Source organism: Engystomops pustulosus, chromosome 2 (assembly GCF_040894005.1).
Source record: "Engystomops pustulosus chromosome 2, aEngPut4.maternal, whole genome shotgun sequence".
NCBI lineage: Eukaryota > Metazoa > Chordata > Amphibia > Anura > Leptodactylidae > Engystomops > Engystomops pustulosus.
The window spans coordinates 226,461,257-226,485,222 of NC_092412.1; the positions used below are offsets into that span (position 1 = coordinate 226,461,257).

Genomic DNA, 23,966 nt, shown 5'->3' on the forward strand with positions numbered 1-23,966 from the left:
TAGGAGGTGCCACAGGGCCAGGGGCTTTACACTTCCTCATCTAGGGAGGTGCCACAGGGCCAGGGGCTTTACACTTCTTGATGACACTGTGCACGTCAGACACCGGAACATTCAGGTCTTTGGAGATGGACTTGTGGCTTCGAGATTGCTCAGGCTTCCTCACAGTTTTTTGATTCTCAAGTCCTCAGACAGTTCTTTGGTCTTGAAGAGATGTTAAGTCAACTTTAATCCATTTCAACCGGCTGCAAGTGTGAATTAGTTATTGCCACCCCCTGTTAGGTGCCACAGGTAAGTTACAGGTGCTGTTAATTACAAATTAGAGAAGCATCACATGATTTATTGAGCATTGCCAATACTTTTGTCCACCCCCTTTTTTATTTTTGGTGTGGAATTTATATTCAATTTTGGCTTTTTGACAATTCTTTTTGTGGTTTTCCATTGAATACAAATTAAATGAAGATAATAATGCCAAAGAATTTCTAATTGCAATCATTTTTTGGAAAACAATGAGTATTATCTGACAGAATTGCAGGGGTGCCAATACTTTTTGCCACCACTGTATGTATCTATTAATCACCTGCAGGATTGAGGGCAAGAACCGGAACTCTGGACTGCAGTTACCCCAATGTTTTATGGGGTGTATAATAAACTGAAACTACTTTATTGTGCATTGTGGTAAATGATGTCATCATGTAGTTTCTCCTCATATTAACTTTAGGTTATGTGAACGGCTAATTGTGCCTGGAAGGGACTAGCAGGGGAATTTTACCTTTTAAATCATTGTGTCTATGGACGGCTACTTAAGTGAGTACAAAATAGAGTGGTTATGGCAGGGTACTGTCAGCGTGTTAGAGGCCTATAAATATTAGATGACTACTGATAGTGTTGCCGGTTTCTAAACGATCAGGTGACGGACTACGTCTACACCTAAGAAGCTATTGTATCCAGAAAACTATGGGGGAGATTTATCATCAAGTTTCTGAAGTAAAATTGTTTTAATTGCCCATGGAAACCAATCAGAGTATTTTGTGGTGTCTGAACTCTTTCCTTTTTGGGGAGGATCGGGCTTCTATACTTTTATATACAAGTGCTGAAGACATTTTGCCATCAAAAGTTTAGCAGAATCTTGAAAAAAAAACCCTACATAGGTGGTCAGTGGTCATCAGGTTAAATGTATACTATTAATTTCTGCAACAAAATGATTAAAATTCAAAGCAAGTTCATTAACTTGACCTACGCTCTAAGTTTGTGGAAAAATGTTAATGAACGTGGCACTTTAAAGGAAACCTACCACCACGGATCTACCTATTAAGGTAGACCCGGTGGTAGGTGCCCTAAAAACATCTCTTTAGGGCTAATCCTTTACCCCCCTATGTCTTTATTATCTTTAATCAGGGAATATGCAAATTTAAAATTCTAAAGAGGCTACTGGAGCAAGGAGTAGCTTTAGGTGGAGGCCACACGACGGCCATTGGAGGAGCTTCGTATTAATTCTTATTTTCACATCTTTTGCTGCTACTAATAAGAATAATCTTGAATCCTGGGCAACCCTCTTATTGCAGTTTCAGACGAGCATGGTCAGTCCGCAAATCACAGAACATGCAGTGTCCATGTTTCACAGATTGACCACGGTTGGATAAAACCCACCACTCTGTCGCACTAAAGAGTTTAGGAGGTTCCTGATGTATCCGGAGGGTAACTGTGCCGGCACACAAATCAGGGCGCTATAACCTTCAGCAGAACCGGTATAGGTTATAGCCAGTGCACAGGTGCAAGGCAGGAGGATATCGCCGCCTCCACACCCCTTGGCGTGTATGGAATGTCAACCATCAGCCACTAGTTACTTGCCTGATTTATAAAGATTGGGAACTCCATTAGAACTGCAATGTTGGATTTTCTTGTATGTGGGGCCCTGATCCTTATAACCTCATCCTCTACCTGCTATGAAATAGACGCACAAGATGTGAAAGAAAAAAAACCTTGCGTTTTTTTTCGCCTTCTATTTGCTTTGTTGCATCTTTTGCTTTTACTAAAGGGCTTGATTCATTGAGGACATATCTAATGATTTAGTACCGAGGTGAATTGTTTCGGAAAATTCCTGATCACCAGAAGGTTAAGTGCAGCTTGTGAGAGGCAATGGCGCTCCTGCTGTTGCAGCTGCATATGTTAATTCCTTTACTTTAAAGGAGTAAGAGAATCCATTAGATTTGTTCCTGGCATGGCTGGAACCATTGCGGTTAATGTTAATGACTTTCAGTAATGCCTTTTGCCTGCAATACTTTCAGCGCCTTGCGATGGGCTCCTGCATAGCAAATGACATAGGAAAGGCTTACCAACTTCTGGCCTGACAAGGAGAAAGCTTAAATACACTCCTGCGGTAGGAACCCTTCATATTGTTTCTGCTTCTTTTGATTATTAGATGTCAGCAATCTTGGTGCTAGGAGAAGCCATAAAACAAATCATTGCTGCCTGTCAATACCTTTTCATGGTTAGCGGTGTAATGGGTGCTTACTAGTAACACACATACATTGCATTTGTGTAATTCAGATTTGTAGGACACTTAATCTTTACGTCATTTTAAAGCCTAATATAAAAAGTAAGGTTGTTCACTTTGGTTATTATGGAAGACGAAGGCCTTTAGTATCAAATAACGGGAGAAACATATATATGTAACATGTGCAGATACTCTTAGTCATCATGGGCTCTGATCAGCAACAAATGACGCCATTCAGAGGTAGAAGCCCATAGGTTGGGATCACACTAGTAGTCACTACAAACTTCCATCTAGAAATAGAGCTACAAGTCCTGGACCTACTGGAGAAGGTCACCTATTGGACGCACCCATTCGCAACCTACTTGGAAATTGAGGGATTTATAAGTCGCCATACAAATGTAATGCATCCCCTGTCATCATACCAGAGGTTAAAAAGCAAGATTCCCAAACGCCCCCTGAGACTGATTTGCTCATCCTCATTCGGATCATAAAGGAGGTGTCAAAGCCTAGTGAAAACATGTAAGATGTCAAAAATTACATCAAGAAAAACATAGTGACAGCTTTGCCTAGTGTAATATAGTATAAAATTGAGTAGTAGACTCTGAAGCAGAGGTCGCACTAACATTTTTCCAGAAGGGTAAAAATACTCCTCTCACCATTTTTGAGGAGTATTTTTACCCGAGGAGGAGTATGAAAATTTCGGTAGCACACTGCGCACACACTACACTACACTCACACACTGCGCACACAGCACACACTACACTCACACACTGCGCACACAGCACACACTACACTCACACACTGCGCACACAGCACACACTACACTCACACACTGCGCACACAGCACACACTACACTCACACACTGCGCACACAGCACACACTACACTCACACACTGCGCACACAGCACACACTACACTCACACACTGCGCACACAGCACACACTACACTCACACACTGCGCACACAGCACACACTACACTCACACACTGCGCACACAGCACACACTACACTCACACACTGCGCACACAGCACACACTACACTCACACACTGCGCACACAGCACACACTACACTCACACACTGCGCACACAGCACACACTACACTCACACACTGCGCACACAGCACACACTACACTCACACACTGCGCACACAGCACACACTACACTCACACACTGCGCACACAGCACACACTACACTCACACACTGCGCACACAGCACACACTACACTCACACACTGCGCACACAGCACACACTACACTCACACACTGCGCACACAGCACACACTACACACACACACTGCGCACACAGCACACACTACACACACACTGCGCACACAGCACACACTACACTCACACACTGCACTCACACACTGCACTCACACACTGCACTCACACACTGCACTCACACACTGCGCACACAGCACACACTACACTCACACACTGCGCACACAGCACACACTACACTCACACACTGCGCACACAGCACACAGTACACTCACACACTGCGCACACAGCACACACTACACTCACACACTGCGCACACAGCACACACTACACTCACACACTGCGCACACAGCACACACTACACTCACACACTGCGCACACAGCACACACTACACACTACACTCACAGCACACACTACACTCACACACTGCGCACACAGCACACACTACACTCACACACTGCGCACACAGCACACACTACACTCACAGCACACACTACACTCACACACTGCGCACACAGCACACACTACACTCACACACTGCGCACACAGCACACACTACACTCACACTGCGCACACAGCACACACTACACTCACACACTGCGCACACAGCACACACTACACTCACACTGTGCGCACACAGCACACACTGCGCACACAGCACACACTACACACTGCGCACACAGCACACACTACACTCACACACTGCGCACACAGCACACACTACACACTGCGCACACAGCACACACTACACACTGCGCACACAGCACACACTACACTCACACACTGCGCACACAGCACACACTACACTCACAGCACACACTACACTCACACACTGCGCACACAGCACACACTACACTCACACACTGCGCACACAGCACACACTACACTCACACACAGCACACACTACACACACACTGCGCACACAGCACACACTACACTCACACACTGCGCACACAGCACACACTACACTCACACACTGCGCACACAGCACACACTACACACTGCGTAACACAGCACACACTACACACTGCGCACACAGCACACACTACACTCACACACTGCGCACACAGCACACACTACACTCACACACTGCGCACACAGCACACACACTGCGCACACAGCACACACACTGCGCACACAGCGCACACAGCACACACACTGCGCACACAGCACACACTACACAGCACATACAGCGAACACTACACTCACACAGAACACTACACTGCACACACAGAACACTACACTACACTGCACACACAGAACACTACACTGCACACACAGAACACTACACTGCACACACAGAACATTACACTACACTGCACACACAGAACATTACACTACACTGCACACACAGAACATTACACTACACTGCACACACAGAACATTACACTACACACACAGAACACTACACTGCACACACAGAACACTACACTGCACACACAGAACACTACACTGCACACACAGAACACTACACTGCACACACAGAACACTACACTGCACACACAGAACACTACACTGCACACACAGAACACTACACTGCACACACAGAACACTACACTGCACACACAGAACACTACACTGCACACACAGAACACTACACTGCACACACAGAACACTACACTACACACACAGAACACTACACTACACACACAGAACACTACACTACACACACAGAACACTACACTACACACACAGAACACTACACTGCACACACAGAACATTACACTACACTGCACACACAGAACATTACCCTACACTGCACACACAGAACACTACACTACACTGCACACACAGAACATTACACCACACTGCACACACAGAAAACTACACTACACTGCACACACAGAACACTACACTACACTGCACACACAGAACACTACACTACACTGCACACACAGAACACTACACTACACTGCACACACAGAACACTACACTACACTGCACACACTCACCCGTCCGGATCTGCGGGCACGTAGAGATGGAGCAGGACAGGGAGCAGCAGCCCCGCTGTCCACAGGTATCGCGGGGCCTGCGCTCTCGCTCCGGAGCGCTGCTGACACAGATCACTGTGTCAAGTGTCGCGCTGAGCGGTCCGGCGCACGCTGTGATCGCGCGACATTTACCTCTTTTGCAGCGCGCGCCGGGTCGCTCAGCCTGCGCGCTGCAAGGAATAATTGCCAAGCGTAACTTTACGCATGGCAATTATTTTGGGGGGTAATGGCGCCTCATCACGCGTCTATGACGCGTGGTGAGGCGTTAATGCGACCTCTGCTCTGAAGAGAAGTGAATTGTAGGAAACCTATAAATATTTGACCATATCATATCTGTATAGTCCAGAGTGCCGGAGGATGAGATACTATTAAGTTTTTTATGCCCAAGCCAGGAGTGTAGTGAATAAAGAGCAGGAGTAGCAACTCTAAGTTACCGTATATACTTGTGTATAAGCCGAGTTTTTCAGCACAAAAAATGTGCTGAAAAACGTCCCCTTGGCTTATACACGAGTCAATACTACCAAAAATTAATTAAAAATGGACTAAAAAAAATAATAAACTTATATACTCACCCTCCGGTGGCCCCGATGCGCAGCGCTGCTCCCCCGATGTCATTGCGGCTCCTCTTCTGGCTTCCCGGCTGCTCTTCTTGCTTCAGCGTGCTGGGTGCCGCCATGTTCTTCTCGCAGGCGGCGCCTAGTACGACGGCGCGTCATACTAGGCGCCGCCCGGGATAGAACGATGGCGGCGCCCAGCACGCTGAAGCAAGAAGAGCAGCCGGGACGGCTATATACTCGAGTATATACGGTACTTGTTCTAACCCATTATGATCTGCACCTGCTTCAAAAACTGCATTTAAAACCTTTTGGATGCACCCACAACCTCAATCACTAACTGTATAATACAAATCAAACAATTAAAAGGATTTTCCACATCCTAGGCCATGTCCTAATGGGACAACCCCTTTTTGGCTTTTATTCATGTTGCCCTTATGGTTTCATACTTATATTCCTGGTTACTAAAGTAACTGTTATTGCAAATAGTAGTATGTATGTAATGTATGTATGTATGTATGCATGCCATGTAGTTCCTCCACTGGCTACAATTAATGAATAAAGAAGTGCATAAAATGATTTGTACATTTATAATTTATGGAGCATATATTTTAATAAATGTCTATTTTTTTTTATCTCTAAAATGACCATTTAGTTGTTGTTAATTTTTGTTTTACAGTTCTGATCGTCTTATAGAGGAAACTATAAGGTAAGAGATTTATTGTATTTATAAAGGCACTAAAATCATTTTACCAATAGGGAGACATTTAAAAGATCATAACCTTTATGCTCGGCAGTTTTCATGGATGGCTTTACTCAGCACATCTTCCCTGCTTTAATCCATCTCTTTAACATTCAGGCAGTCAACTCTCTACTCAGATACAAACCCCCTGTACAAGCTACAGTAACCAGTGAGCCAAGCCACACACCTCCCCATCTGACATGAGACTGCTCTTTGTGATATAACTTCTGTCCTGCTGCTTCCCTCTTCAGCCATGTGCTCCAATGTCACAGTAGACAGCTCAGTGTGATACTTCTGTCCTGCTGCTTCCTTCCTTCAGCCATGTCCTCCAATATCACCATAGAAAGCGCAGTGTGATACAGCTTCTGTCCTGCTGCTACCCTCCCCCAGGCATACCCCCTCACATCTCACAGTAGACAGCACGGTGTGATAAGCTTCTGTCCTGCTGCTACCCTCCCCCAGGCATACCCCCTCACATCTCACAGTAGACAGCTCGGTGTGATAAGCTTCTGTCCTGCTGCTACCCTCCCCCAGGCATACCCCCTCACATCTCACAGTAGACAGCTCGGTGTGATAAGCTTCTGTCCTGCTTCCCTCCCCCAGGCATACCCCCTCACATCTCACAGTAGACAGCTCGGTGTGATAAGCTTCTGTCCTGCTTCCCTCCCCCAGGCATACCCCCTCACATCTCACAGTAGACAGCTCAGTGTGATCTAACTTCTGAGAGTATCTGCCCATCGTGGAGACCATACCAGAGGCCTGAACCTCTACGAACTGTTATAAACACGCTAATTCTCTGATATCTTTGGGGTCCCCACTGGTCAATATTTCCTTGCAAAAACAGACTAGGAATCAAGGCAGTATAGACAGTATAAGATAGATATGTTATGTGCCATATGTATAGGTCTGATAGATGGAGCTCATATGTCATGTCCTAATGCATTATATATACACATAGTATGAAACTTTTATGACTGCGCAGAGACGAGAGCTGTACTTCTAATCGTGTGCACTTAATAGGAGAAGCCCTATCCTACTAATGAGGTGCCACCCAATGTAAATGTGCTGTGTATCATAACCCCTTCTGCATGCAGTCTGAGCGGGGGACCCCCTGGCCTCCTTTAGCAGGTTTAGGATAATCTGGGCTATCACACAGCCTCGCGCTACTTTCTGTAGAGCAGCATGGGAAGCCTGGACCAGTTCATGGGGTCCTAGTTGGCACCCTTTACTCCTTGCACTACTATGACACAACATTGCACTAAGCTGTGAGCGTGGAGCTAGTCCTAGGCTAAAAACCTCGGAACAATATAGCAAGCTGCAGATGCATATAGAGCTGAAACTTTTTGGTTGCATTTTGTATGTTTGTCATTCTGAAAACTATGCCTGACATTCAGCAGAAAAGTGCATGTAAGTGGAGCAAGTAACAAGGAAGCCAATCCTCCACAGGGAAAAGGAATGGTAGAAAACTGTCTAGAAAGATCAGGTCTGAGCTTTCTCAGGGGAGTATAGCCAGCACCAGAGATGACTTGCACTCTTTTTGCTGCTCAACAGATCTGAATGGGTTGGGAAGAATGACAGATGAGCGAGCATAACCCAAGACTATGTATAGAGCTGTGGTCAAGTATTCCTGCTACTACTGCATACAAGTCTAGGGGATACACGCTCCCAGTTATCACCTGCTTGCAGATAGATAATTGTTCATGGGAAATACCAGCTATTAGAGACAAAAGTGCAAACAAGATCTCGGCTTTAAAAGTTTGATGATTCCCAAACGTGTAGACTCTGCGGATGCTAAATGGTCAGGGATAATTTGCGTGCAGATTGCTCAGCACAACATACGGTTGGGAATTCCCGGTATGTAAGACTTTGCTTATTAGGTATTCTACCCGATGCCGCTCATTCCCAAACTAAGCCGCACACATGCCTTTCTTCCGTAATTCCTTTTTGATGAAAAGTTGCGCTTTTTTTTTTTTCTCTTTTTGCAGAATGTGAAGCTATCCCCTTCCCTAATGTACAGGCTTGAAAGCTCCAAGCATTTTGCCTGCCTTACTTATTGAGCTCTGCTTTTTCAGATGTTAAAAGCACTCACTCCCAGGATATATTCCTAATGAGGTTTTATAATTGTGTCCCCGGGGTGCTCTCTACATAAGCCAGCAGCACTCTGAATCTGAGCCGGGCAGACCTGTTCAGCTACAATGATAACTCCTGTAATGAGTCCGGGGACACTGCGGAGATTTGCTGGGAGAATCGCTGCTGCCCAGTGGAAGAAGTCAAGAACACATTTGATTTAGGTCATTAATTACAGTAGCGGAGCTGGGCTGCAGTCACTGCCAGGCTTTGACATGGCAACTTGTCCTGGCATGGCCTTAAGCTGGGTGCAGTCTTATAGCGTATGATTCAATAGGGCCCTGTAGCAGTGATTAAGCAGTTTCCTTGTACTGGAAAATTATATATAGATTTAGTATTTCTGTATTGAAACTGGTACAATTTATGGTATTTGTACTGTCCTATACTTCAAGATCTAAAGTCCAATTAGTGGTAAAAAATAAAAATAAAACTAACTTGAATCTAATTTCTACCTCACTTATTAACAAACAAAAAAAATCACTTATACAGATGTAATCCTGTCATCATCTTTTGATGTTTCTACAAATCTGGTATTCCATTGAGAATTTCTTGTGACTCTATTGTCTGTAGAATCATGGGCCCCAGTTTATCATCTCCAGCAATAACTTTCCATAAAATGAGTGGCCAACAAGACATTAAGGGGGTCACCCATTTTGTACTTATCCTGGCAAAAAGTTTCTCCACGGGAGCAGGGCCCTGAACTTTCTGTAACATCCAGTGTCCTTCTGGCTTCCAGCAGAGGAAAGTCATACAATCATTACTGTATGCATGTGATACTCACTCCTCTACCAGGTATGTAGGGGGAACATGTTTACTGACTGTATGGTCTCCTTCATCTGCCGGAACACAGGATATTACAGGATTTCCCGAGTCCTGCACCCATGGGGAAACTTTGCCATGGTAAGTACCACATATACTCGAGTAAAGCAGATCTGAATATAAGCCGAGGTACCCAAGTTCACCACAAAAAACTGAGTTCCAGTATGAGCCTAGGGTTGGAAATGTAATGGACTGCCCTCCAGTATATAGCTATTCAGCCCCCTGGCCCCCAGTATATAGCTATGCAGCCCCCTGGCCTCCAGTATATAGCTATGCAGCCCCCTGGCCCCCAGTATATAGCTATGCCGCCCCCTGGCCCCCAGTATATAGCTATGCCGCCCCCTGGCCCCCAGTGTATAGCTATGCCGCCCCCTGGCCCCCAGTATATAGCTATGCCGCCCCATGGCCCCCAGTGTATAGCTATGCCGCCTCCTGGCCCCCAGTGTATAGCTATGCAGCCTCCTGGCCCCCAGTGTATAGCTATGCAGCCCCCTGGCCCCCAGTGTATAGCTATGCAGCCCCCTGGCCCCCAGTGTATAGCTATGCAGCCCCCTGGCCCCCAGTGTATAGCTATGCAGCCCCCTGGCCCCCAGTGTATAGCTATGCAGCCCCCTGGCCCCCAGTATATAGCTATGCCGCCCCCTGGCCCCCAGTATATAGCTATGCCGCCCCCTGGCCCCCAGTATATAGCTATGCCGCCCCCTGGCCCCCAGTATATAGCTATGCCGCCCCCTACCACCCCCCCCCAGTGTATAGCCTGCCCCCCCAGTATATAGCCAGCCCTCCTGCCCCCCCCCCAGTATATAGGCAGCACTTTTCAAACAGCTATCATTTCTGTACATGCTTAGAAAGCTTCCGCAGTTATGTTGATAGTGAATAGGTCAGTAAGACCCTCCGTGTAGATAATGAGGGTAGTGCTAGTATTGTTGTTGTTATGCACTGGAGATACAATATTGCATATCACACTTGTTACTGGTTTAAGCTTCAGATTGATCATGTTCCAGACTGCAGGATCCTTATCTGTCTGAAGAGTGAAGCATCTCCACATAATTGCTTTTCTTTTCTTGCTGAACAAATAATTTCATAATGGAATAAATTTTGCTTTCTTTATCGTTGCAGCATTGCGATGGCTACGAAAGAAAACATGACATCGCAGAGGGGATTTTTGAAAACCATACAAAGCCGGATGAATACCTTGGCTAGTATCCTTCTCAGCATGCGAACACTTGTAGATATTCATATTGTTACAGGTCAATAGGAACCTAAACATAATGTAAATCTCAGGTTGACAACCCATAGAAAGACAATGTGTGTGAGTGTATAGGGCACCTAAGTTTGGGTCATTACAGATACGAGCATTTTCTGTAGCCACACAAGCCCATCTTGTGGTATATTGGTAAGTTAGAACATATTAAGTTACATTCTTATGCCAAGCCTTTGAGCAAAGAAGTCTATAGGGCCTTGTAGTCTGAAAAATCCAAAATTTAATGAAATTCAAGCCTGGAGTCGATTCTGTATCTCCTTCACATTTACCTAGTTCTGGAACAGCAGCGCTTTTCAGCCTTTAGTCTTGCACTCTCTCAATCTCTCACTTATAGTGGATAGAAAGCAAGTCCTGGGGGAGTTGATTTCCGTCCATAGTGTTAGTAAGCAGTTTGAGAAGTTGCATTGTCAGCAGGAACGTTATTGACCACAACTATAATATAACTATATGACGGCTATCTCTGCTCTTTAGAAAGTAATATACATTATGTATGGTCACACTTCAGACATTTACTGGGCATTGTGTTGTGTTCTTACCTTAGTCATTTCATAGAATGTTATACATTAATATTATCGTTGATGACTAAACACACATTAATATGACTAAATAAGAAAAAACGTGTAACATCATATATGGGGTTTAGCATCCAAACTGTGCTATACTGTATGGGATGACATGGGAATCAATAGGACAGAAGGATCGCTTTAGCCTGTTCCTTTTGTGAATGGGGAAAGTGTTGTGGCAAGTTGGTCATTCCGGAATGTCATTTTGTAGAGAAAATAAATCTGCAGGGTATTTTCCACACAGAATTGGTGCAGGTTATTAGCTGCAAAATACAGTCGCTTTGAGATGTATTTGAGATCTATTTAAAACTGTGTACATGAAAAATTAAATGATCTGCAGGTTTTTATATCTGCAGAGTGTCAACTTTCTGCCTCAGATTTGTAGCGGATCCCTCTGCTCTATTATGAAAGAGGAGTAATCCTATGCTGCAAAATGAAACAAAATCCTAAGAAAAGTGCGTATGAATTAAATGATGATTAAAGGACACCTGTCATCAGGTCTGTGTCACTTGTCCTGTCACCTCTTCCTGTTGGAGCAGCTCACAAGGATCCCATCCCAGCCTTTATCTAGTTATTTCATACATTATTCATTGTAAAATCATCTATTCTTTATCATGTAAATGAGGCTGGTCACATGGTCAGACGCAGTGATGTCACCCCTGTTCCCCCTCCCCTCTCCTCCCCCTGCTCATGTCTGTGTGTAATGTATAGTAAAGCATGGCTAGTGTGTGTGCTGTATCTGCTGACATGCTGCATCCTCCTAATATACAGGTGAGAGACACAGACATCAGCTACACATGAATCTGACATGTTCTGCTGTAACATGGCTGCCTGGAGCTGCTGTATCTCTCCTATACACACACACATGCACACACAGGTTGCAGGGGGCGTGGCCACCAGCACCAGGAAGCACATCATTATACAGCCTCACATCATTATACAGGCTGTCAGTCATGCACTGGGGGTGTGGCTGTGCCTCCCACTCATGAATAGAGTGGACAGCTTGAATATGCTAATGCTTCATTGGACATTTCACAGGTCATTTGCATACAGCTTTAGGACCTCATTGCTTAGGTTTACAGGCATGTAGAGGGACAATGAAGGGGTAGAGGCAATGCTCTCTAATGGCAGTTTATGAAAATATATTTAGTTTAGGGGGGTTATTTTGCATGACGGGTTCTCTTTAAGAATTCCTGAATATTTGCGGAAGATGCAGCAGTCAGACCCAGCAAAATTAGAAAATGATAGCATATCTAAGCCATTGTCTGACACTTGCCATAATGAAATTACAGACAAGTTTTTCATGTTCATATAAACATTTTTAATGGGTATTGTTTGTGTCTTCAGTAAAGATAGAGAGCAGAAAATCACTGGCAAATCTGCACTTTCATGACTGAGACTCAATGGTGCAAAAACAAAAACCAGAGGAGCATACAATGTATAAAATATTATTAACTTTATTCAATGTAATACATACACAATCATAACACCACTTACAAGAAAAATTCCTGGAAGTAGGGAATATGAGGGGAATAGGCAGTGTCCCAGATGGATATGGGACAAACACAGAGAACCCTTGGCCCTCCTCTCTCCCACTGCTGCCTCACCAACGTGCCACAAACAGATAAATAGAAGATTTATTATGTCCAAAAGGTAGAACAGGTATTATAGGGTAGTAGACCTAAGTTATACTATCAAGGATTCTACAACCGGAGGTACCATCCAGCACTAGTAGTGTACATCAATAAACAGGTCACACTTACCCAGAGGCATAGTGAAATAGGCACGGAGGCAGTCAAGGGGAAGGCCAACAGGAACAATGAGACTCAATGGTACCTGAATGTCCAGGTCAATTTTTGCAGTACAGTTCTGATTTTCCTTAAAGGGAATCTACCATTTGATTTGATGCATTATGAACCAAACGTACCTTGAGAATGCTGTAGCTACACTGGTACAGAAACAGATCTTATTTAATCCCTGAACTGAGTGGTTTTGCTCAAAAAACATTATTAAAATTATGATAATGAGGATCTGTCGCTCCTGTTGCTGCCCCAGTGCTACTCCTCTTTTCCTAATTATGCACTGCTTCAGCCTTGTCCTGCCCAGCATAAGCCAGAGAATACGTCATCACAGTGTTGCCCTTGACGGACAGAAGTAATCAATCGCTGAGCAGAGCACATGGCATTGACAGATACTATAGAAAATATCTTTTTTTTTCTGTAAAACCTATTTTTTTTTTTTATTTTTTTTTACAAAAACTCTTCGGTAATGTATGTACTATGCTCTGTGGGGACTGGGGGAGTGCTAAAAATGGGTCTCCTGGTGACAGGTTCCCTTTAAGCCATTTGGTAATGTTGGCTGGATCTACTAAAAAAAGATATTTCAGATATGTCCTCAGGATCAGGGGCCCTTCTGAACCGTGACTTCAAGATAAGTAGTACAGTATTTTTCAGACTATAAGGCACACAAAAAATCCTTTGATTCTCTCAGAAATCAAAGGTGCGCCTTATAGTCCAGCACGCCTTATATATGAACCGTACTTACAGACAACAGCTGCCTTGAACTGTGCACAGGTCTACCACCTGCTGGTCATTCATCCTTATAATTAGGTGCGCCTTATAATCCAGTGCGCCTTATATATAAACCTAGACGGTTTAGCAGGCATTTATTGAAGGTGCGCCTTATAGTCCGAAAAATACGGTAATACAGTATTATATTATTTGTATGTATTTTGTATGTAACATATATTATGTTGTATTATACATGCCTTTTACATGTTGTAGTTAGTATCGCTTTCCCCTTTTTTTTTTCTTCCACTTCGTGACAGATGAACCGACTGATCAATGGGGACTTAGGAGTCACAGGTTTAATTACTCCAGAACATGGTAATGAGAGTAGATCCAGGAAAAGTGCTTAATATTTTAGCAGCTGCCTTGCTGACACCTCTCCTGGGCTGTTAATGGGAAAGTGTAGTGAACAGTAACCATCCGCTTAATTCCACCGCACCATTCTTCCCTTTTAGCTCCCTGTCATGGCTATTGGGGGTAATCTAGTTAGTTGATGAGTAACACTGAAGCCGAACATCAACATTTAGTTGCATTTTTTTTGTATTCACATATTTAATGGGGCATAAAAAGTGTTTGTTTGCAGAGGTGGTTAGAAAATCTAATATATAAAGCTCTGTATATATATGTATGTACCATATTTTTCGGACTATATAGGACGCACCCCAGATTTAGGCCTCCAAAAAAGGAAAAATATATTTTACACCAATTAAAATATCCCTGTTTGTCGCACTAAAGCACAGCACACACAGTTCTGCATCATCCTTACAGTTACACACACAGCTCTGCATCATCCATACAGTTACACACACAGCTCTGCATCATCCATACAGTTACACACGCAGCTCTGCATCATCCATACAGTTACACACGCAGCTCTGCATCATCCATACAGTTACACACGCAGCTCTGCATCATCCATACACTTACACACGCAGCTCTGCATCATCCATACACTTACACACGCAGCTCTGCATCATCCATACACTTACACACGCAGCTCTGCATCATCCATACACTTACACACGCAGCTCTGCATCATCCATACACTTACACACGCAGCTCTGCATCATCCATACACTTACACACGCGGGCGGTCACTGAAAGAGACTGCCGGCCACGCGGGCGGTCACTGAAAGAGACTGCCGGCCACGCGGGCGGTCACTGAAAGAGACTGCCGGCCACGCGGGCGGTCACTGAAAGAGACTGCCGGCCACGCGGGCGGTCACTGAAAGAGACTGCCGGTCACTGAAAGAGACTGCCGGCCACGCGGGCGGTCACTGAAAGAGACTGCCGGCCACGCGGGCGGTCACTGAAAGAGACTGCCGGTCTGAGACAGTCTATAGAAACATATAAAATATTTTTTGTTAACCCATTCTATTTTGTTGTAGCCAAGATCAATTATTTGCTATACCGGGCAACGCCGGGAGCTACATTTGAAAAACCGTGATCCCCACGTGATAGCTACTGTGTATTATATATCTTTATGAGGCTAACTATCCTGCATGCAGCCACCAATTGTAGATCCCACCTATATAATAGGACCCATCAGATTTTAGCTCACTATACTACTAGTCCCTTCAGGTCGGGTATGGAATGTCCTTTCTTGAATTCCCTCATTTATGTGAAATCTCAACTGTTTACCCATTTTAAAAAAGGAATTATATCTGTGAAATGCTGTATTTTTGTTAGCAACAGTTAATTAGAGAATTTGTTATTTTGTTATCTTTAGTATATTTAAGAATCTTGTCTTTGTCAGAATACCCGGTTAAGGCCCAAATAGGTCCTTTACCTATGCAAAGGGGAGAGTCTCCTGTTTAATATGACACCAGAATTGTGTTTCTAGGTGCCACGGAGATATAGCCTTAGCTTACAGTTTGCAGAATTGCAGGAGTACATGCACCCTCTGCATCCATAGCTGAACTTGGGGGATGGGGTGACTCTGTACATATTTATAACATATTTTGGTAAAAGTTTATTCTTTTTTACTACTACTTAAAAAAAACTTTAATTAGAAAAATGACAAAAAAGTTTATTTTTTCACATTTGTAGTCATCGGCTAATTTTATAAAGAAAAAACATGTAATTAAAAAAACCTCATATCAAGTTAGTCTCGCATGTAATGAAAAAAAACAGAGTAAAAATTGTTTTAATATGTGCAGCGCTTCCAAATACTGTCATTTAAAGAAGTGCATAGAAAAAAATTGACCTGGACATTAATGACAAATGGTCACAAAGGGGTTAAGGAGTAAGACATTACAAATGATGAACTCAAATTTTTTTATTTAGTCTTCTCGTACTTATTCAGCGATGGTAGTGTTGATAAGTTGGCAGTGGGCCCCTCACCTACTGGGGACCATGCACTGCACAGGTGGCACATAAGGCATGTCCTGATGATGGATCCTCTTAAAATCTGGAACGGAGCCGGAGACCCCATTGCTTTGAGCAGGCGTAGCTGCTACGAATATGGGGGTGCTGTCATGCCTTATAATGTACTGAGTTGTATAGCAGTGTCTTACAGAAACATCCAATATGTAGTGTATTTTTCTGTGTCTTTGCATTGTAAAAGCTCCCATTTCAAGTTGCTGCCCTTAACCCGGCTCCGCAGATCGCTTTCCTGCCGTGAACAGTCTCATACAGAGGATTAACCTCCGGAAGCGCCGGGATTCTCTCATCTTGGGCGCCGTTATCGGCATTTGCACTATCTTGCTTCTACTTTACGCTTTCCATTGATAACTGACACAGACTCTGACGGAAACCAGAGGAGCACCAACGTCAGGATGGAAAATAACGTGGAAGTTGCAATTCTGCACACACACCGACTGTACATAAGGGAGAAGGGGGTAATATTACAGGAATACTTTACATTTTCTATTGACGGGATGTAGTACTGGGAGCGTCAATGCTGCAGACCAGTAGCTGTACATAGTCACCTGCAACGTACATAGACTTGTCTGGGGGTGGGAAATGTTGAGCTGGTACCTTAAAGGACCACTAATCCTATATAAATGTCTCCAAAGTACTGTATGGCAGGTATTGCTGGTTTTGGTATAGGTCTGTCCATGACTGTATATGACGTCAGAGTTCACCAGACCCATACACATAACCAGCGTAGACTTACAGCACAAAGATGACCGTGTCTTACATCCCGGCATCATCATTTCTATACGTATTTGAGGAGGACACCGTGGTGTAGACTTAGTGTTCCTTTAAAGGTTTGTGAGAGAAGGTCGTGGACATCACTCATTTATACTGTAATCATAGAGCAAACATGAAGTAAAAATGTACAGAATATAAATCCTCCTTAATTTATGGTGTATGTTAATCATCCTGGTGGGAAAACTGGGAACACAGATGCAGTAATAGAGCAGAAAGGAAGAAGTCCCTATCAGTCCCTGGAATTATAAAAACGTGCACCAAAGTAAAACATTTTCTGCTTCTTTCTGGGATATATTCCTGTTTTGTGGGAAATGGATAATACCTTGGAGTAAGTGTCCCCTGATGTATATCACAGAGCTATTATTTATATTAATTTCCCTTGTAAGACTGGTTAAGGGCATTTCCAGTGGTTTCATTAGATTGAAATACATGCCTTAGTTCTTGCTGAAACAGCGCCACACATGTTTGCAGGTTGAATGTGAAATTGCAACTCTTTAAGTTGTAACATTGTTTTATGCAGAATGCAGCCATGTTTCTCTAATCTAGGACAAACCTTTTAAAGGGGGTGAGCATGAATAAGGAAGTTAACCAGGGTAAGTACAATACCCTAATGGCTTACCCATATTGTAAACTTCCCCTCCTTTCCATCTGAGCCATGGGTCACGTGACTTGATGGCAGGGACTTCCGGGATTTCCTGTGCAATTCTTTATCCTGCAGACTTCTGGCACATGCATGAATTAAAGGGGACCTCTTACTAGCTCCAACAGGGTACAATACAATATGGGTGACCATTTTAGAGTATTGCACTTACCCTGTTAAAATTGTGTATGTGCCCAACCTCTTTTAGTCTTTAATATGTGGACCCTCCACTCCTTTAGGCAAACTTGAGTAACTATAGATCCTTTTTAGCAATCTACACTTGGCTCAGTAAATCTACAGATATAGGTACAAGATTTAGACACTTTTATGTAGTAGACTCCGTATATAAAAAGAAAAGGGGCTACACGTCTCAATGAAAACCTGTAGCAGCTCCAAGACTTGTCCAACATAGTCATAAACTGAAGAGACGCTACATGCAGCCTGGAACTAGGAATATTCTGTATCTGTTCACACTTAGAATGTATCAGTTTCTGCATCTCTGTAATACACAATATTACATTCTATCTTTCCCCAAGGTTGGTAGTATTAAACCTCCGGCTGCAGATATAACACTGAAGGTTGGTGGAGCAGAGACAATATCTTAGTTGTGTGTACACCGGTACATTATATCCAGTTAAGTTCTCCTGCACAATTAGATTTGTTGTTTCAGAAGATAATAATGTGGTATTGCAGCGTAGTCCCTTTCACTTCAATAGGGTTGAGCTGCAACATTAGTTCAAGACCATTTGCTATGTTAGAAACATCTACCACCAAGTGTTCAGTTACTTCAAACTTAGCTTTTTCACCACACAATCATGTATCCCATAGAGGTTGCAGTTTTTAGTGTCATGAGACTGGGTTTAAGTTTAATTTATTGGAATTAACCTAAGTCTCCTTGCACACAAATATTCTCGGGCCTTAAGTAAGTAAGTTGTCTGCTCATGCGCCGAGGACTGTCCGATTCACAAACATGCGCAGGAATAGGAGTTTGGAGGTTCAGACAATTGTCTGTGTGTATGAGCCTATAGATGTACATGGGGCCATGTGCTAGCCATTTAATCAATGGGTAGTCCACATCCCAAAACATTTGTGTAAAGGGAGCCTTATTCTGACTGCAAGTTTCTGCTTCCTAAAATGGGTGCATTTTTCTATGCATTATGATGAAATAGAAGTCTTGTTTTAAAGGGAATCTGTTAAATTAACCATAATCTTTGAAAATTGCTATTATACAGCAGTAAAACTAGCCCCTATATTTTTCCTCCTCATGCATGAAGAGTCCCACTGTCCGTTTGTAAAGTTGATCCACCATCTATGCAAATGACCCTATCTGAGCCCAATTATCATATTCATGTCCTTCCTGCCCAGCTGCACCTCCAGCTCTGGAAACTCTCCAGAATGAGAGATACGCTGGCTATTTGATTTCCTGAAGAGAATTCCTGGGAGAGGGGGGGGGGGGAATGGGGAGCTGATATCTCTTCAGCCTTTCACATAGGGCCAGCCTCTTTCTCAACCCTATCATTTACCCCTGCCTCAGGAATTCTTCTCAGTGAGTTACACACAGCCAACTCCTTTCTCATTCCTGTGGGAGGGTTATAATATGCAGCAGATCTGAGTGATGGCTGAATAGAAAGAAGGCCTCTTGTAAGTCAAGAAGATTGAGACGCGGCATAGCTAGAAGAACATGAATATGCAGATGGCGAGTCAACTTTACAAACGGACTGGAATGTTTACAGGCATGGGGAGGAACAATATATGGATAGTTGTACTGCTATGTAATAGCAATTTTTAGTTGGTGTGGGATCACTTTAAGGGATTGTCCTTCAAAGCGTTTTCTCGGTAGTAGCTTTTAACATCTTGGATGATCGAATCTTTAGAGAATAAGTAAAAGGAGCTGTAACCTATCTTTGTACACTGTCTGCATCCACCTTAAGAAGAGGATTTTGCATTATACTACCGTACCGTTGGTCGGGCCTTCTTCAAACAGTATTTTGGAGATCTGTACTCCTGCATTTTTCTTTCCATCAAAATAGAAACCAACCCTATGCCAATGGAGAAGAAAACCGTTGTACTCGCACCTAATGCTATTTCTGATGAGTAAAGAAGTGCAGGAGATTGGATCTTTCAACATCCAGTATGAAAACTGATTTATACACATCTTGACCCTGAAGAAAACCATAGTAAATGGAGAGTGACAGAGCTGAGTTATGACCTGCCTCACAATTTATAGCCTAGTAAAAACCACGCAGGTCCTACCCAATACATTTCTATTCCCTCACCCAGGAGGCATGGCAATATTTTCATGGCTGGAGCCACAGATTTTATATGATTTATGTATTTTCTTTCGATAACAAGACCTGTCTTTTATCAGTACAAATCTTAGTAAAAACCCTTTATTTATGCAATCACATCTAGTGATAAGAATGATGGAGCAATATGACATATGAAATACCTCAATATGGAGAGGATTATTATTGTAGCTATTCAGCAATACCAGGATACTTCTTAACCTGTTTTACAGCTCCAAAGCCCAAATATCCCTTTGTTCAACTGAACAGAACTCAAATCACTATAAATTCTATGGAAATCTAATTTTGGTTTAGAAGGATCACATGAGGTCACATGACGACCTCTCACGTCTCTTAGTCAAATTTATGGTCATCCCATCCTCAATGAAGAACCATGATATGAAAAACAGTGGTGGTGTTGGCACAGTATTACTCCATGTTGTTATTTTTTGGTAAAAGTTTGAAGCAGCTGGACTAGAGATGAGTATACCCATCTGTAGGTTGGACATCCTCGGTTTGTCTGCTCTCCCTAACCCAGACATGTTGTTTCATACAGAGTAACCAATTGGACAGTTTCACACGTAGCAACTAGGCATGGCTGTGATTGGTCAGGGGGACACCTGACCAGTCACAGCCATATCTTGTTGCTAGGGGTGTAAAGAAGCCTGATTGGTTACTGTGAAGCTTATCAAGCAACATATCCAGGTTATGCAGAGCTGCCAAACGGAGCATCTGCTCATCTCTACTCCGATCAATAACCTCAATACTTTTTGTTCTAATATATAGAGTTTTGTTCCTTCTCTCAAAGCTGTTTTCCCAGTGTGAAAGTTTATGATGTGTGAACACGACCCAAATGAATCTGCTGCAAAAATTTTCATATGTAGGAACTTCCAGCTCCCATGAAAGGGACCCTGTTGGCTCCTGGGTCACATAGAAACTATACATATGGCATGTCGGTGAAGTGCTGTGTATCAGGAGTATGTCTGCCTTGGAGGAATACAGGAAAATCTTAATATGCAAATTAGTATTTTGGTGCACAATGGGTGTGGCTACAAGGCGGAGCTGAGCTGAGTGGCCACATTCAAAATGCTAATTTGAATGTTAGCAAAATTTAGATTTCCTTCCTTCCAGGTCACAGATGCTTACAATGCAGAGTGATTCTCATACAAGGACCTATGTTTAGTTTATTTGTGCCCCAAGAGCTGACATGTTCCCCATTAATGTTACTAAGTCTTATCTACTGACGTACAATGTATCTGTGTGGTCTCCTTTACAATGTGATAATTTATTCCCCAAACCTTGTGTAAAGCGACGGCTTTATGAAGGGATCTCCATAGCCCAAAGTGTCCACCTGTATATAAATGTTCCCATCTAATAGCACTTTCTTATTTTGCTTTACAAATCGCTCATCCAAACTAATTATATTTTATTGCTCTTGTAATTATTTTCTCTTTTCTGCACCTAATGTGCAAATTCTGTCTGTAATAAAGGAAAAAAAGCTTTGTTATGTAATTTAATAATAAATTAGAGTTATACCTGTTTCTGGGTGTTTTGTTATGGAAAATAAGTAATAGACACTTGAAGGGATGGTCCAAATATTATTATTATTATAATACACTACTTTCACTATCGATGCATTGGGGTTTTCCAGATCTCTGCTTGCTGTCATTCAGTAGAATGAATGTCAACATGCCCAATACCTTTGTTTTCAGTGGAGATTGCTGCTGTCAGAGGCGTCTTGTATGGGAGGAGTATAACTGCCCCTACAAACACATACATACAGAAGCGATACTTGGGGTGAATACTTCTGTCTTCTCCTTTTTTTTTGCTCGTCTTCTGCCTCAATGTATTCCAGCAATGACATGACACAGGTGATCACCAGGATGCCGGTAGTGAGAGGCTGCTGCTGGGATTGTCTAGACTGAGCAAAGCCCAAATAATACAGTTTTCACTTTTAACCGGGGCTGCAGAGAAACCACTTGAAAAATAAAGTTCTCAAAGATCTATGAGGACCTTTTGAGGGACAGAAAGTAAAAATAAAAGTTAAAAAAAGGGGGACACTTATTCACTGTGACGGTGGTAATCTTCATATTTGTTATCCATGGGCTCCTTCCTTTTGAAATAAACTTTTATAATTATGATAATGAGCCTAAGGGGCTCTCCATAGGGTGTTTCCAGAGCCCCTCAGCGATGTCTTTTCACTTGTTACGCAGAACATATCTCTCCTCCCCCTGCTCTCTCCCTCCTCTCTCTGCCTGTGTTATCTCGTGGCAGCAAATATTGAAAAAAACTCCCTAAACATGCATAACAGCTGTTAAATATCGAAATCTACATTGTGCCAATACATATAGCTCCTCCATGTTGGACTATTTAACGACAAACACTTCACAGATCCAGCTTGTTGTGAAGGATAAAACCACCTTTATTTTTCATTACATGGCATCCAGAAGCATATGACAGGTACACAGGATATGAACATCTATCTAACTACTATTTAACCACTGGTAATAGACAACAAAAACCTATATGCAAAAAACACATGGCAGACTTACCAAAATTTATTGGAAAATTCAAATGCAAATTTATTCATGGTTTACAAAAAAAAAAAAAAAAAAACACATGATTTTAAAAACATGTTTTCAAAAGACTGTCCTAAAGGGACACATACACATCAGAGGGGAGTGGGCGGTTGTAAATCATGTATTGTTTATGGGTACAAAACCTACAGGGTTTACTGGCTATAAAGTGCATATATAAATGTAACTCCAATTTGAAGTGGGATTTGCATAAGGTTATTAGGACACACAGTCCCTTGCATTCCACTTGTACCTGTACGTCACGTGTCGGCTGCGGGGGTATAGAGAGGGCTCACGGGCTGAGCCCTCTCCATGCAAAGTGGGAATTGGTGCATTTTGCAGCACATTGTAAAACAAGACAGCCTTGGGTCTTTGTAAGACTCGAGGTTGTCATAGTAAACAATCGCTGGCCCTGATGACTTCACAAGGGACGGAGATAAAATCCAATAATGGTGCGCCCACATGCCAACACCAGCCCTTGAGCCCTCTCCTTACATTGTGAGCTGACATGTGACACGTCTATTATGTCACACGTCGGTAAGGGGTTAAAGTGTCATTCTATAGAAAGTTTCTATGTTTACTTCCAGTGGACAGAAATCTGTCCATGATCACACAGGTGCACAGCTCGTTATATCCCTGTTCATGTGATGTCACACAGGTGCGCGGCTCATTATGTTCATGTGATGTCACACAGGTGCACAGCTCGTTATATCCCTGTTCATGTGATGTCACACAGGTGCACGACTCGTTATATCCCTGTTCATGTGATGTCACACAGGTGCACGACTCGTTGGTATCAGAGTAATCAGAGCCGTGTGATATAACGAGCCGTGCACCTGTGTGACCATGGAAGCTCCTGCCCGTCGCTGAATAGTGCTCGTTTCGGCCACTCGAGCACTATTATTACAGATGGAGCGATGTGGCCGGAAGACACCACCCTGGATGCGCGGAGGGGTAATATGG

At 43.2% G+C, this 23,966-nt stretch overlaps 1 protein-coding gene across 4 annotated transcripts in view; it reads left to right on the plus strand.

Moving 5' to 3' along the window:
• GOSR1 (golgi SNAP receptor complex member 1) overlaps positions 1–21,968 on the plus strand; it is a 47,989-nt gene extending 26,021 nt beyond the window's left edge. For all 4 annotated transcript variants that reach the window (XM_072138363.1, XM_072138364.1, XM_072138365.1 and 1 more), the window contains exons 7-9: positions 6,944–6,973; positions 11,072–11,154; positions 16,952–21,968. In XM_072138363.1, the coding sequence (XP_071994464.1) occupies positions 6,944–6,973; positions 11,072–11,154; positions 16,952–17,076 (238 nt within the window). In that variant the 3' untranslated portion in view covers positions 17,077–21,968. The remainder of the gene's footprint in view (positions 1–6,943; positions 6,974–11,071; positions 11,155–16,951) is intronic.
• The last annotated feature ends 1,998 nt before the right edge of the window (positions 21,969–23,966 follow it).